The 14,379-nt window shown below is 38.7% G+C and overlaps 1 protein-coding gene across 6 annotated transcripts in view; it reads left to right on the top strand.

Annotated features, from left to right (window-relative positions):
* ank1b (ankyrin 1, erythrocytic b) overlaps positions 1 to 12,023 on the top strand; it is a 96,055-nt gene extending 84,032 nt beyond the window's left edge. For 3 of the 6 annotated variants that reach the window (XM_026941143.3, XM_026941142.3, XM_026941141.3), the window contains 4 exons: positions 1,193 to 1,853; positions 3,097 to 3,304; positions 3,405 to 3,485; positions 6,328 to 12,023. In XM_026941143.3, coding sequence (XP_026796944.2) covers positions 1,193 to 1,853; positions 3,097 to 3,304; positions 3,405 to 3,485; positions 6,328 to 6,441 — 1,064 coding nt within the window. In that variant the 3' untranslated portion in view covers positions 6,442 to 12,023. Of the gene's footprint in view, positions 1 to 1,192; positions 1,854 to 3,096; positions 3,305 to 3,404; positions 3,486 to 5,495; positions 5,588 to 6,327 lie in introns of all 6 variants that reach the window. The other 3 variants (XM_026941147.3, XM_026941144.3, XM_026941146.3) reach the window with 2 other exon arrangements.
* Positions 12,024 to 14,379: the final 2,356 nt, after the last annotated feature.

The raw sequence follows: 14,379 nt of genomic DNA, 5'->3' as shown, positions 1-14,379 counted from the left end.
GCTTATATTGGAAAGACAGTTTTTATCTGTCTTAGGTGATATCACTTATGTGATACCAGGAATTCTCGGATGTACCTATAAACAGATAAAAACTATGATGTGGCATTCTTTAAAAATATATAGAATTGTAATAGCAAATTGCTGTGGTATAATAGGAATAAAACACTTGCGGGTGTGCTGTTACAGTAAAATAGTCTAGGAATCAATGTAGTGTGGATAGAATCTGTAATATAATCAAACTTTCTGATTTTAGTAAGATCTCGGGCTGCTGCGATCTGGATTAACTGGTATGTTAATGATATGAGGTTGTGAGTTAGGTATGTCTGTGTTGTGAGTTGGGTTGCATTCTTTTTTGTTTAGGATTAAAAACATTTTCACTTTTTACTTAAAGTAGCAAATTCAATTTAAACCGTTTCACAAGTTGATTAGCCAAGTCATATCTGATGTAGGAAGTTTCCTTCTTTTGTTTTGCCCTGTAGCTATGACACAAATTTTACTAACAAGTAATGGAATTTACTTTAAATGAATCTACCAGTTTAGCATGGTTACATTGCTTGTGCGATATAACAATTTTATCATCCATACATGATATTATACTGGCAAGATATAAAGTCACATATGCTTATTATATTATATTACCAGAACTGCCAAGCTTTACGCATTTTACAGAGGCGCTCCTCAATTTAAAATTGAAGTAAGCTAGTATGATATGTTATTACACCCTCCCATACTCTTTTTAAACCTAAAATGCTAGTTTTCCTGTCTTTTTTAAGGCTAGTGGTTTGTGGTTCTGGACGATTATATCGTTTACTGCAATATTTAAAAATGGAAAATTGCAAGCAGGGAAAAATCACGAATGCACAAGCTTAGTGTGGAGTGACACCAAGCTATGTGCTATAGAAGAAAGTGATTTGGAGTCAACATTTTGTACATGTTTATGCATACCAGTGTATCATACAGTGTCAGAAACCACACCAGCAAATCCGCAAAAGCTATTTGAGGCCACTTGCATGTGTGATGAATTAGACACCGCTGATATTCTGAGTGTTTGTAGTTTCCCTTCAAAGCATGTGCACATAATACAGTATATTAGCAGGCTGTAAGCACATCGATCACAGCACTGAGAGGTCCAGATCGCCTCCTTTTGTCTGTGTGGTGTTAGTGTTGCCTCTTTTGTGTGGCCGTTTCTCAGGTTATGGGCTGGCGCAGGAGGAGCTGCTGTCTCCGGCCTCAGTGCAGTACAGCCTGCCCTCTCCGCTCGGCCCCGAGCCCTACTGGCAGGAAGTGTCGAGTCTGGAGTGCGCGCCAATTGCCACCACCGAGGAGGACACCATGATGGAGATGTCAGATGTGCAGGTGTGGCCGGCAGGCATCAGCCCGTCCCTGGTGACGGTGGAAGACTCATCTGTAGAGGGCAGCAGTCGAGCAGACGACTCGGAGCCTAACACTCTCAGTCTGCCCTGTAGCAGCAGCCTGGGGCGGCCCAGCAGTGGAGCTAGTGGGGCCAGCGGCTCCATCATGGAGTTAGAGGAAGAGGAGGAGGAAGAGGAGGTATATGAAGAGGACATGCCACATGAACTGGACAAGGAGAGGGTCCATGCCAGTGGTGCCATCCCCAAAGCCAACCACAATGGGCAAGTTGGAGGTCAGAGGTCGGAGAACAGGAGGGTGGAGGTGGCGGCAGGCAGCAGCATGGCAGGAGGAGCTAGAGGAGGAGGAGGAATAGGAGGTGGAGGGATTGGATTAGGCGCAAGCTCAGGGGAAAAGTTTTCTGTTCTTACAGGGCAACAGATCTATGCCCAGCTGCGTGAGAAAACTGGCCTGACACGAGCACTCGAGCACAACGGAGACAGGTATGTGACAGACCACTTCACCGTCTCCTAACACTGAACATGTTGAACATGTTGAACGTATTCCTGGAACTACATTTTTTTAACCATTCACTGTCATGGGATGTCTTTAGTGTGTGCCTCCTAGTACAAGTAATAGTATTGTCACTCTGCATTTCCACTCATATAATTAAACAACTCTGTTTATTTGTTCAAATGATTAAACATTGAGCATATTTCACCTGCGCTTGAATAATTAACCTGAGCGTTCTTGACCAGGAGCCACACTGGACTTTTGCCTCGCTATTCTTCTTTCATATTACTACATCAATTCCCATTCAGACACTTAGCTTTTTCTTTAGGAAAATTTTATTTGCACTCAGTGTGACCACAGATTAATAGCTTGTATGTGTAGCTGGCTATATTTAGCACTACCTAGCTCAGCAGGTTAAGTGCTGCAAAACACTAAGCCTTTTTCAGGCTTAATATAACCAGCTAGCTAAGGTTAGAAGTGAAGATTATAAACATACATTATACTGACTTTAAATCCATGGTAGCTCATATTTGCTAGCTAAATAATAAGGTCTGTGAACATACAGACACATAAAGTAAGTTCAGAATGTATTCACTTTTTGCATTTTTTATTGTATTATAATTTACAATGGATTAAATTTATTTTTGGTTATTAATCTACACATAGTAATCCATAATGACAAAGTGACTCTAGAGACATCTCACGATAATCAAAGCAAACAGGATTCACCCTGTTTGAATGCTTGGTCTGAATGCTCAGCTAAATGAGATCTTTCCACTTTTGATCTTTAAAAAATTTGCAAAGATTTCTAAAAACTTGTTTTCACTTATTCATTATGGATTATTGGCTATAGATTGATGGCCAAAAAGTAAATTTAATCCACAATAAAACCTGAAAAAACTGAAGGGGCCTGAATACTTTCTGAATCCACTGTATATGAATGAATGCCGCTGACTTCCTTCTTCCTACTCAAAGATTCCATAGATGGACTCAAAGACACGCCCACTCATTACCAATGACCCTGTGGCCACGCCCACTCTGAGCTGCTCTAATTTTTATGTTCTTTTAATGCACTCAAAAACACAGTGCTGTATGATTTGCGGACACTGTGGATATAAAAAGGCAGTGATTGGTTAAAGGGAATTTTGATTAAAGGAATAATATTTGTCTTACTGTTTTTATTCCAGGCATATTCACAATCTCACCCATGTGCGTGTGTGTGTTGTGTCTCAGGTTAAGTAGCGGTGCATTTCAGCCCTTCCTCCAGGAGAAGGCCATGGAGTGCGTGATGGAGCAGAGCCAGGCCCGTGTGGCCCAAGAAGCCTTGCTTACTCCGGTACGCGACTCGGGCCAGTCAGAGCTCCTGCGTGGGAGATTTATGGGCACTCAACCCTTTGAGAAGGGGCTCGGCTTCTCCCATCAGGATGCACACAAGGCACAGGTACGTTCCATCGTGTCCTCTGGCTTGTCCAGCTTTATATAAATCCTTGTATTTCTGTTCACTGATGAGAAATGTGACATGTCATTGTTCTTCTTCACAGAAAGACGAGCCAGTCGATTTCCCCAGTGAGCGTCTGAATGAGGAGCAGTTCACTGACGAACACGGAAATGTGGTCACCAAGGTGGGTGCCTCACTCGGTTACAGCTTCAGTGAACACGCTGGTGTTATGATCCCATTCACTTTAGAGCACAGGTGTGAAACTCACGGCCCTGCCACATTACATTCAGCCATGGCAAACTTGCAAAACATGATGGTGAAACAGCTCATAGTACTTACCACCCAACATTTACACTATCTAAATTACACACCAGAACTATAGCATACTGATCTCGTTCATTATATATTTTTGATGACAGATTTATATTATATTATATACATATTTATATTAAAAATACTTAATCAATATAATAAATGTTATCACCTAGACCTATAAGTGCATACATTTGAATAGTTTCTGTTAGCAATTCTTTTTCCTAGGAGCATCCTATTCTACTTTCAGACCCAGTTATTGGTGTTAATCGAGAATATATACAGTGCTTTGCAAAAGTATTCAACCCCCTTAAAAGTTGTCAGATTCGTCTGGATTACAAATCGCACATACACAGATTATTCCAGCCAGTATGTTGTTTATTGTTTATTGAGTGAAGTGAGTGTAGTGACTTGTGGCCAAGTATGATGACCCCTACTCGGAATTTGTGCTCTGCATTTAACCCATCCAAGTGCACACACACACAGTAGTGAACACGCACACACACCGTGAACACACACCCGGAGCAGTGGGCAGCCTTTTTTTTTTGCTGCGGCACCCGGGGAGCAGTTGGGGGTTCAGTGCCTTGCTCAAGGGTCTCACCTCTGTCGTGGTATTGAGGGTGGAAGAGAGCGCTGGTCATTCACTCCCCCCACCTACAATCCCTGCCGGACCTGAGACTCAAACCCACAACCTTCAGGTTCACCTTCGGGTTGCAAGTCCTATTGTCCTGCTGAAAGGTGAAGTTTCTCCCAAGCTTTCTTTTTTTTTTTTTTTAGCAGACTTGAAGCAGGTTCTCTTGTAATATCCCCATGTATTTTCCCCCGTCCATCTGTTCTTCAATTTAGACAAGAAGTGCAGGTTCTGAGGATGAAAAGCATCCCAAGATCATGATGCTTCCACCACCACATTTCACTGTAGGGATGGTGTTAATTGAGGTATGCCCTGCGTTAGGTATGCACCACAGATAGCACTTTGAAACTTGTCTCAAACAAATATCGCAATCTTGGCCTCATTACACCAAAAAACACATCTTCTTTGGGTCACTCTCATGCTTTCATATGGCTCCTCTTGGTCAATGGTTTCTTTCTAGCCACCCTGCCATGCAGTCCTCAATTGTATAGAGCCCATGAAATAGTTGTCTAGTGCACCTTCAATCCACTCTCAGCCACCGTACTCTGTAACTCCTTCAGAGTAACTGTTGGCCTCACTGTGGCTTCCCTCACCAATCTCTGTCTTGTTTTTGCACTGAGTTTTGAGGGATGGCCTGAGCTAGATAGTGCTTGGGTGGTGTTATGCAGCTTCCACTTATTCACTCTTGATCCAACAGTGCTTATTGGGATGTCCAACCTTTTAGATATAATTTCATACCATGAAATTATATTACCTTATCTTTAACTTCCATTGAATGCTCCTTAGCCTTCATTTTCACTCCTTTCATTCAGACCAACAGATGCTTCACTGACAGTTCAACTGAGGTGGTTTTTGTTCAGATAATGGGAGCTTTTTTAATATTTCACATGTGAAGGCCAATCATAAGTGAGTTGTATCCTCATTAAAGACAATATCTTTCATCTGACTTTGAAAATTCACTGTGAGAGAACATGGGTTTGCAATTAAATAATGACAGGAAGAATATGTGTATTTATCATTTATTATTCAGATAAATCTGATATATTCCAGGGGGGGTGAATTCTTTTTAAATAAAATATGAACAGTCTTAAATAATGGCCCCTCAAGGGCTCACAAGAATGCTGATGTGGCCTGGGCAGAATATGAGTTTGACACCCCAGCTTTAGAGGGATTGAATCAGTGTTTCTGAGGCCTTCTTTCCTCTCCTCCTCCTCCTCCTCCTCCTCTCTCTTCCCTCCTTCCCTGCTCCAGCTGGGTGTGGATGTGAAGAGAGGAGTGCAGGCAGTGAAGCACGCCAGTCTGAGGAGTGTAAAGCACTGAAACTAACACACACTGTCCTAAAGGTATGGGATAGACAGAGCAGGACCTGAGTCATATTCCGCAATTTTGGCTTCTCAGTAATGCCTGAAGTGATTTTTACACATCCCTGAGCATTTACTGGCTTTCTGAACAGTAGATTGGGTTCGGTTGGGGTTATACTTGATTTTAATTGCTGCTCATTGACTCAGGATGTCGACTGTAGTGAAGTGTCAAAAACACTCTTGTCATGTCCTGAAGACATTCCTGTGTCAGACAACCTACAATTACAGCTTTATCTTTGACTGTTACAAAGCACTGACACTGGAGACTCCATTAATAAATGTTAACAGTCTCCTTACAGAAAACTTCACCATATCAACAATTATACTTTTTCTTTGTTAAATAGTGAAGCACAATTTCAAAATCTGTTTATTATGAGTCTTAGATTATGTGGAGCATCCGTGATACAATTCCCTGTGAATGAGCTGTTACCATAGAAATCATAGTGTATTTGAAAGAGCGCATTAATATAAACCTGTGATTTGCAGCTGCACTACTGACAGAACTACCGTTATAGAAGATTATTCAGATTCCAGAATTCAGCAGCACAGGAGAAAAAACACGCACAATATATGAGCACAAAGTTAAAGGCAATAAAGGTGACAGCATGTGATAATTATTCACCTGTAACTTGAGCATTAATCAGGGTGGGTTTTTCAGGTCAGCATGATGAACTGCTTCTTTGTATAATGTGTATTTTTTTTTCTCTTCTGCTGTCCTCCAGGGCCGGACGTTCACTGCCAAACCATCCTTCACCCAAATACACTTGGGAGACAGAACGAGACAAGAGGTGCACGAAAGGCAAGATGATGGGAAGAAAATGGGAGGCGGCGAATGAAAATGAACCACAACTCCACCAACACATGAAAAAAAAAAATAAAAAAAACAACAGAAATGACCAAGCAGCACTTGAGAAAAGGGAGGAGAAAACTAAGGAGATCTACCTGTACTTTTGTAACATTTTTAACAACAGTGATTAAAAGAGGACAACTAGCTTAGGGCATGATCTTTTTTGTATAAAAGTTCATGAAAAAACAATGAAAAAAAAAAAACAAAAAAAAATACAAAAAGTGCTTCCTGTCAACTGTAAACGCATGATCGACTGCTGGTGCATGCCCTATGACCTTTGAGCTGTCATTATCTATCAACTAAAAACTGGATGAGGAAAAGGGCCGTCGCAGGATCAGGGGAGAATTTAAGGATTTGGAACAACACAGCCAAATAAAAAAAAGCAACAGTTTGACAACACGACACAGCGTAAAGTTTACGCTGAACCCATCAGTGCTTCATCTCCACAGGCCCTTTATCCTGTTCTTAAATGTGATATATGCACTCTATGCTATGCGAACGTTGTCGTGTGTGTGTGTGAGTGTGTGTCCGTATATAATGCATGTGTACTCGCTTCCGGCTGCTGAATGTTGTTTTTTCTGCTGTGACACTTTTTTCTTGAGTGTGTGAAGGAGATTGAGAGCAAGCCTGCTGTGCTCTGCTGTGTATGTGTGCGTGTGTATGTGTGTGTGTGTGTCTGTGTGTGTGAGAGATTATGGACTTTTGTTCTTTGTTGTGAAATGTGCTTGTGTTTCCTTAAACAGTCCTCCATGTTTTTGTCACTTCCGGGAGGAATCGGAGGATCCCCCCTGCGTAGTGGGAATATTTCAAGAAATCGGGTTCTCCAGCTGGAGGTTGTGTTTTTTTTTTTTGTCGGTCTGTGTGTGCCAGCGCAACACCCCAGTGTCCCTTCTATTAGAGACATGCTGTATGTATGTGTGCTCAGTAATATGTAGAGGAGGTAAAAATTGCATATTCAGAGAAACAGATCATTTCAGCCAAAAATCCTTTAGAATCTGTGTAAGCAAAGTGCTCCTAAAGCTGAGGTGAAAGCAATTGCTATTTAGGCATTGATTAAAGACCTGTGAGAGGAGGTGTGTATATTGATATAATTAATATTATATAGTTTAATACCACAGTGCTGTTGAATTGTCCATTCTGATTGGTTAGAAGGTGTTGATTAATTGTTTATTACAGCAGCTCTGACGATAGTGCAGCTGCATATCACAGGTTTATACAGTATTAATGCGCTCATTCTATGTCAATATGTTATTGTTTCTATGGTAACAGCTCATTCACAGGGATGTGCAGGTGGACACACTACATAACTCGATTAAAAATGTGTAATCTTTGATATGGTGATATTTCGTGTAAGGAGACGTTTATTTAACATTTATGGAAGGAGGGTCTAGAGGTAAAGCTGTAACTTTAAGTCTTCCGACACAGGGAGGTCTTCATGACTGCGGAGTTTATGCTTTGCGGTTTGTCGGTAATATGACAAGCTGCATTTTTTTGTCTTATTGACTTCAAAAGAGCCAAGAAATTGTGACTGGTGAGGGAACAACTGTTAACAGCTGCTATAACCTAAGTGAGAACAGGAACTAACACGTTTCACGGACATTAAATGTCACTATAATTGGATAAAAACGTGGATATGACGTGCCATTCTGTAATTTAAAACAGTTTAATTGTTGGCATATTGTTGTGTTATGAGAGGAATAAAACACTTCGGGATTTGTTGTTATAGAAAAATAATTGGGCCACATCACATCACCCTTTGCATATTGGCCATCCGTATTAAAACCCCATGGAATGAATTTTCTACATCTAAACATCTAATTTCAAATATCAACAGGATTCACCTCTTATAGCTGCAGAAGCACTTTGTTTGCAAACATAATTGAGGACCTTTGACTGAAAAATTGTCTCTGAAAATTTCTCTCTCTCTCTTTCTCTCTCTCTCTCTCTCACACACACACACACACACTCGTGCTTCCCATTTATTAAATTGTGTGCTTCCTCGTTTCCTTTCCTTGCTTCCCTTCCTAATATTTTGGCTTCTTCCTCTAAGGATACAAGGAAAGGCTGCAAGAAAAGGAAACTCGGAAAGGGGAAATCTGTAGCAAATGTATTTCTGAATTTCTGCGCAGCCATATAACACTACGTTCACACTAGCAAGTGACAAGCGGCTCGTGGGCGTGTAGCGACCGCTATTGTTGTCTCTTGTAGGGGTGCAATGTCTGGCCTTTTTTTTAGTTCCTGTGTGAAACAGTGGTAACTATAGAGATAAACCTTCTAAAGCCACCTAGTTAAACTAGAAATTAAATAACGCACTAATAAGTGTGAAAATTGGTAGTTTAACTTACTTGTTATGTCCTTAATGAGAGGTCATATATGACAAGATAAGATGAATAAAACTTTTAGAGCTAATTGCAGGTAGGAACTGAAGTTGTGAGTGTGTAACTGAAGAAGCATCGATCACAGGCGTCATCGGATTGGGCCGAGGAATCATTCGAGCTAGAGTCATATCTAATTTGCATAGAATTGAGAAACTCTTAATTCAGACATTGTTTGTCGCGCTTCGCTCTCACTGAAATTGTGGCTTCATATTGCACACACATGTAGAAAATGAATGGTCGCCTGTCCCTTTGTCACATTTTAGTGTGAACATAGAGTTATCCGTCACTGACTAAAATGGACTTCCATACACACACCAACCAGTAACTAAAACATTGAACATATGCATGGTTAAATATCACTGTTTTAGCCTATACAAGTACACATATTATACTTTACACTTTTAATTCCTTTACTTCTTGTTTCTGTATCATTTATTGGACATGTTTTTTTTTTATACTTGTTCTGGAAGCCTCTTTGCTTATCTGAAATGTTTAAAGAATTGATACGTCCGTAAAGATGGACAGTAGAACTGACTGATCAAGGAGGCATCAATTAGGACACTGGGAAGCACCCACTCTTTATCTTCTCTATCTTTTACTCTATGTTCTCTATGTCTATAGCGCCACCTCTTTTAAAGCCCCGCCCACTCTGGACTCCTGGTGAATGATGTAGCACATCATGCTGCTTTCATTTTGCTGTCCTGTTTATGTTCATTCTAAATTTTCAGGGCGTTTGATCCAATTTGCCCCCTTACTGATTACACTCTGAGTTACTGCTGGTGCGATACATCTGACACAGGATGGCATTTAATTCTATTAAAAAATTAAACATTTAAACTTATCCTTATAGGTGTACAGTAAAGCACAGACAGATAAAATCTATACAGACAGCACTGTGATCGTCCACCTTGAAATTAATTGACCCCTGAACTGTGACAACTGTCTGTCCTCTGTTGGTTTTATATATAACACACACACACATACATATATAAATACTTTTTAATTTACAGTAAATATCCAACACTAATATCTATGCGCATCTTTAATCATCTTTATTTTTATGTTCATGCACAAATTCCCAATCAGACTGAAACTATTTACGCTTCCACTACCAAAGCAATAATATCAAATAATATCAATATTATGGTGACAGTTTGGCATTTGTGTGTGTGTGTGTGTGTGTGTGTGTGTGTGTGTGTTCAGTGTTTTCCCTAGTAGCATTTCTATTCGACTCTGTTGATATAATATGAGTATATACATTACATATGAGTATAAATAGACATTATAAGTATTAAAGTTGCACTGTGTGCAAGAGTGTGACATTCAAACCAACTCAAGTTTGTCAAAATGAACTCCAGGGGCGCTGTCTGAAAGCTGCAATCTTTGATGCTTGACTGACGTCTGACAGACTCACTTCAAATGTAGCACACAATCTTATATGTTATTTATGTTCTAAAAAGAAAAAGAGGTTTTAAAATATATATTTATGACTCTTTGGCATGAATGATTACAAAAATGAATGAATGATTGTATTGATGCGAAGTAAATAATCAGTGAATATGTTAGTAATGAAAAAGCAGTGATTGTATATTTATTGTTAAAGATTTCTCTGTGGATGAGTGAAACCCGTATTCTCTATACCCCTCACCTCCGCTCACTCCGATTCTCCTAACTCTTTAAACTTCACTCAGGTTTTGTGTTTTAACCAATGATTTTTCTTCCGTTTTCCACAGTCAGTTCTCGAAATAATCTCTAAAACTCATATAATGTACATAAGTGAACTTTAAAGTAGCAGTTCAGTGACAAATCAAATTCATTCAATTTCCCCCCTCACCAAATTGTAGTCAGGACATTTATAGTGTCCAACAAGCTTTGAGGCTAATGTAGCTAACATGTATATTTACCTCTTCAAGACAGCGAACTGTAGAGTCAGTGTTATAGTTTTAACAAGCGAATATATCTTTCTGTTGGTTTATCTAAAGCAAATGCTTGTATATACAGCGTAACTCATTTAAAGGTAAGAAGTTCTACTTTGTTTACCGTTGATGCTGTTTGCAGCCATCACTTGTTGGTCTTGGGGTTGAAGAGGCTATCCTCAAGTATACAAGTAGGAATACTGAGCTGAGGGGGTATTTTTGTTCTTTTTCTTAGTCAAGAGAGCTTGTCAAAGATCTAGTTGGCCATCTTGGACAAACAAAATCACTTTTTTTTATCTATGCGCACTTTGTCTTTGCGGTTTCTAGGCCCTGCCGAATTAGCAAAGTTTAAAGGTTTTTTTGCATAATTAATTTTGTATATTTAGATGATAGATCTTAAAAATCTGTTTGAAGCAATTATATAAAGATTTAGGTGAATATTAAAAAAAAATGGCTGTGATAGACTTCCAATACTTGAGAGCTACATTAGTCTTGGACTTGTTGGACACCAAACATGTCTTATCTGATAGACTGCATTTGCATTAAAGGGAAAACAATGTGCAAATTTGGTGTTTTGTCAAACTGTTCCAGTGAGTAAATATTTATTTTGTTTATTTTCAGGGAATTAAAATTGTACCTGAGCATCATTTTCTGACAGGGTTCAGTGATCGTTCTGATAGTATAACTGTCTACAGATGTTCAGGGACATTGGGGTGTGAGGTGATGGACAGCAACCATGTTATGATAAAACAAGATCCATAACGTTCAGACTTATTAGCCGAAAGGACACTGAGCTAGTCTGAGAGGAAGGTGGGGGGACACTGCGCACACTGTGTCCTTTTAAAAAAGGGCACCCACTAAATAAATACGCAAGGACGTTACCATTACAGTGTATTATGATGAGTTTATGTAAAATGTTACTCTTGAAACCCTAGAGTTCACCTGTACTCCTTTAGAGTGGATAAATGACAATATTAACGCAATATCATATTACTCTGTACTAAGGAATGCAACTGCGCACATGCACAGAAAATATGTTTTTAAATAAAGAATATATGTACAAATATATGACAAGAAATCTAATTATATACATTGATTAGAATGCTATGCACCCTTATTAGAGTTGTTATGGATGTATTTTAAGCATATTATCTAGAACAAGAACATGCCCATACATGAACATGGGGAATGTAGAGGCTTTGTAGCTTTGAACTTGTTTTCTTTTCTTTTTTTATTGTTATGGAGAGAAAAAAAATAAAATCTGAATATGTACACAAGCCTTTTAATCAGATTCATTCTGACATAAGGATATGTATAGTTCATTTATCCTGCACACCAGCTCAGACCATTTACAGAAATTAATAAAGAAACATGTGACATACTGGATGTGGTCTGGTGTTGTGTAAATGTGTGTCAGTGCTATTACACGTTGGATTTTTAAAATTAATGTTTATTTTGCATGCAATATATATTTTAATTTAAATTTTTATTTTGTATTAACATATAGTTTTGGTCCCTGGTGAGCGGCTAAGGCTCCCGTGCTCTCACCGCCATGGCCCGGGTTTGTGTGCCAAATGTGTAAAATGTGTGCCAAATCAAACATGCAGACCAATGATCTGCTGTGGTGACTCCTAATGGGATCAGCTTAAAGAACAACAACACATTAACATATAGTTTTAAGTTTTCTAATTACTTTTGATATGTTTCATTTTCAGTTTAGATAATTCTAGTTTTTTTGGATATCCATAATTAAGTTAGTGTGTACTTTGTGCAGGAAAGTTAAATATATTGTGTTATTACATATTTTTTTACTTACTTACTTACTTTCTACTTACTTATAAAGGATAAAAGCTTCCCAGATATTAAAGGAATGATGATTCAACATACATTCATGGTCATCCTCATAGGTTTCTGGTTGGCAACAAAATGTCACAATTGAATCAATGTGGAATCATGGTCGAAATATTAATGTTGCATACACATTGAAAATATGGCACTGAATCAACGTAGAATGGTGGTTAATTCAACATTTGTTCAAAGTGGACAAGTTCACTGCGCTGACTGCCTTAAAAAACAACATAGACCAGAGGTATTCATACCGTGAGGCAGTTGGATGGGGGAGACACAGATAAGGGTTTGATATATTTACCAAAAAATTAATATTTAAATGACTGTGTCGGACTGGCGATCCTTTACACATTTTGTGTAGGAGCTCCACATTTTAACATCAGCCTACTTTTTTCATTTAAAAAAAAACAGCAGATGAGTGAATCTGGAATGATTGATAGTCCTGCCCTGTAATGTGGAATAAAATCTTTCAGTGTATGTTTGACAATTTGTGAGTCTGTCATTGCAGAACTGCTGTAAAGAGCACTGCCAAGCCTTAACGAAGCTTGTTTCTCTTGCATATTGGTTTATGTGTTGTCGGTTCACCACCCAAATTATATATTATTATATTTTCAAATACAATTGTCACTGCTCAAGCAAAGCATTATGTATAAGAAATGCTTATTAATACTTTTAGGTTCCTAAATTGATCACTGCTGGAGGAGCTGCGAGAAGATAACAAGAATAATCTGTTGCCAATGATATGGCCTACTGTTTATGCCTAATATCATATTATTTTTTTTCCAGGCATTCTGTGATCTCTGAGACCAGGGTAGGTTTCAGGGGTGAAGCGCAATGCCATTGTCTGTATCTGCATCTGTTTCTGTTTAGTGCTCAAAATATTCGTATCTGTTTTCATAGATGCTTTTTCTTCTTTTTCTCAGTCTTTTTGTGGGAAACAAGTTAACAGTGGTGTGCATTTCTAATTTGCAGTATCTGCAATATGTATCCATTGTGCATGTAACCTGGCCTGCTCCAGGGACAAATACCAGGTTCATTAACATAAGAACATGAAACATAAGAAAGAATAGGAGATACCCTGTTTGTTTTTTTCATCAGTGGTTTCCTCCAGTAGCCTAAAACAAAAGAAATATGCTTTCAGAAGGTCTTTACAAAAATAGCCAACAGACTGTGCACAGGGCAGTAAAAATATTAATTTTAAATCTTATCGTATGTTCATTGCACGTGTCATGATTGTTCTCCTTTGTTATTAAAAGACAATCTTGGAATATAAGATGGTCATTATAATAAAATTATTTGGGAATATCAATGCTTTGAAACATAGCTAGCTTGCTTACTTAGTTATGTTAAATAGAAGATAGAAAGCTTCTGGTTCAGGAGTTGAGTAAACTTCTGCAATGCTCTGCAAATTGCTATGTTTTTTTTATGATTTGTGAATAAAAAATAACTTCTTTTTCCATCAGACCTGTTTTTTTAAGGGCTTGTAAGTGTTCACAGCATATAGTGGTAAGGTAAAAAAAAAAAAATCCAAATAGATACAAACACATGACAGACTGCAGTTGTATGAAAATAATGCATGCTGGGGTGTGTAAACTTGTCACTCATTTTACCAGTTTATAGTTTATAGACACCTGACCGATCACACCCATATGTGGTTGTTGAACATCCCATTCCAGACTTAGTCCCCTTTTGCTGTTATAATAACTTCCACTCTTCTGGGAAGGCTTTTCACTAGATTTTGTTGTGTGGTTGTGGTGATTTGCCCATTCTGCCACAAAAGCATTA

The sequence above is a fragment of the Pangasianodon hypophthalmus genome, chromosome 15 (genome assembly GCF_027358585.1).
Source record: "Pangasianodon hypophthalmus isolate fPanHyp1 chromosome 15, fPanHyp1.pri, whole genome shotgun sequence".
In the NCBI taxonomy this organism is placed as follows: Eukaryota; Metazoa; Chordata; class Actinopteri; order Siluriformes; family Pangasiidae; genus Pangasianodon; species Pangasianodon hypophthalmus.
The sequence above is the reverse complement of the archived record's forward strand: the minus strand, read 5'-3'. Positions and strand labels throughout refer to the sequence as shown.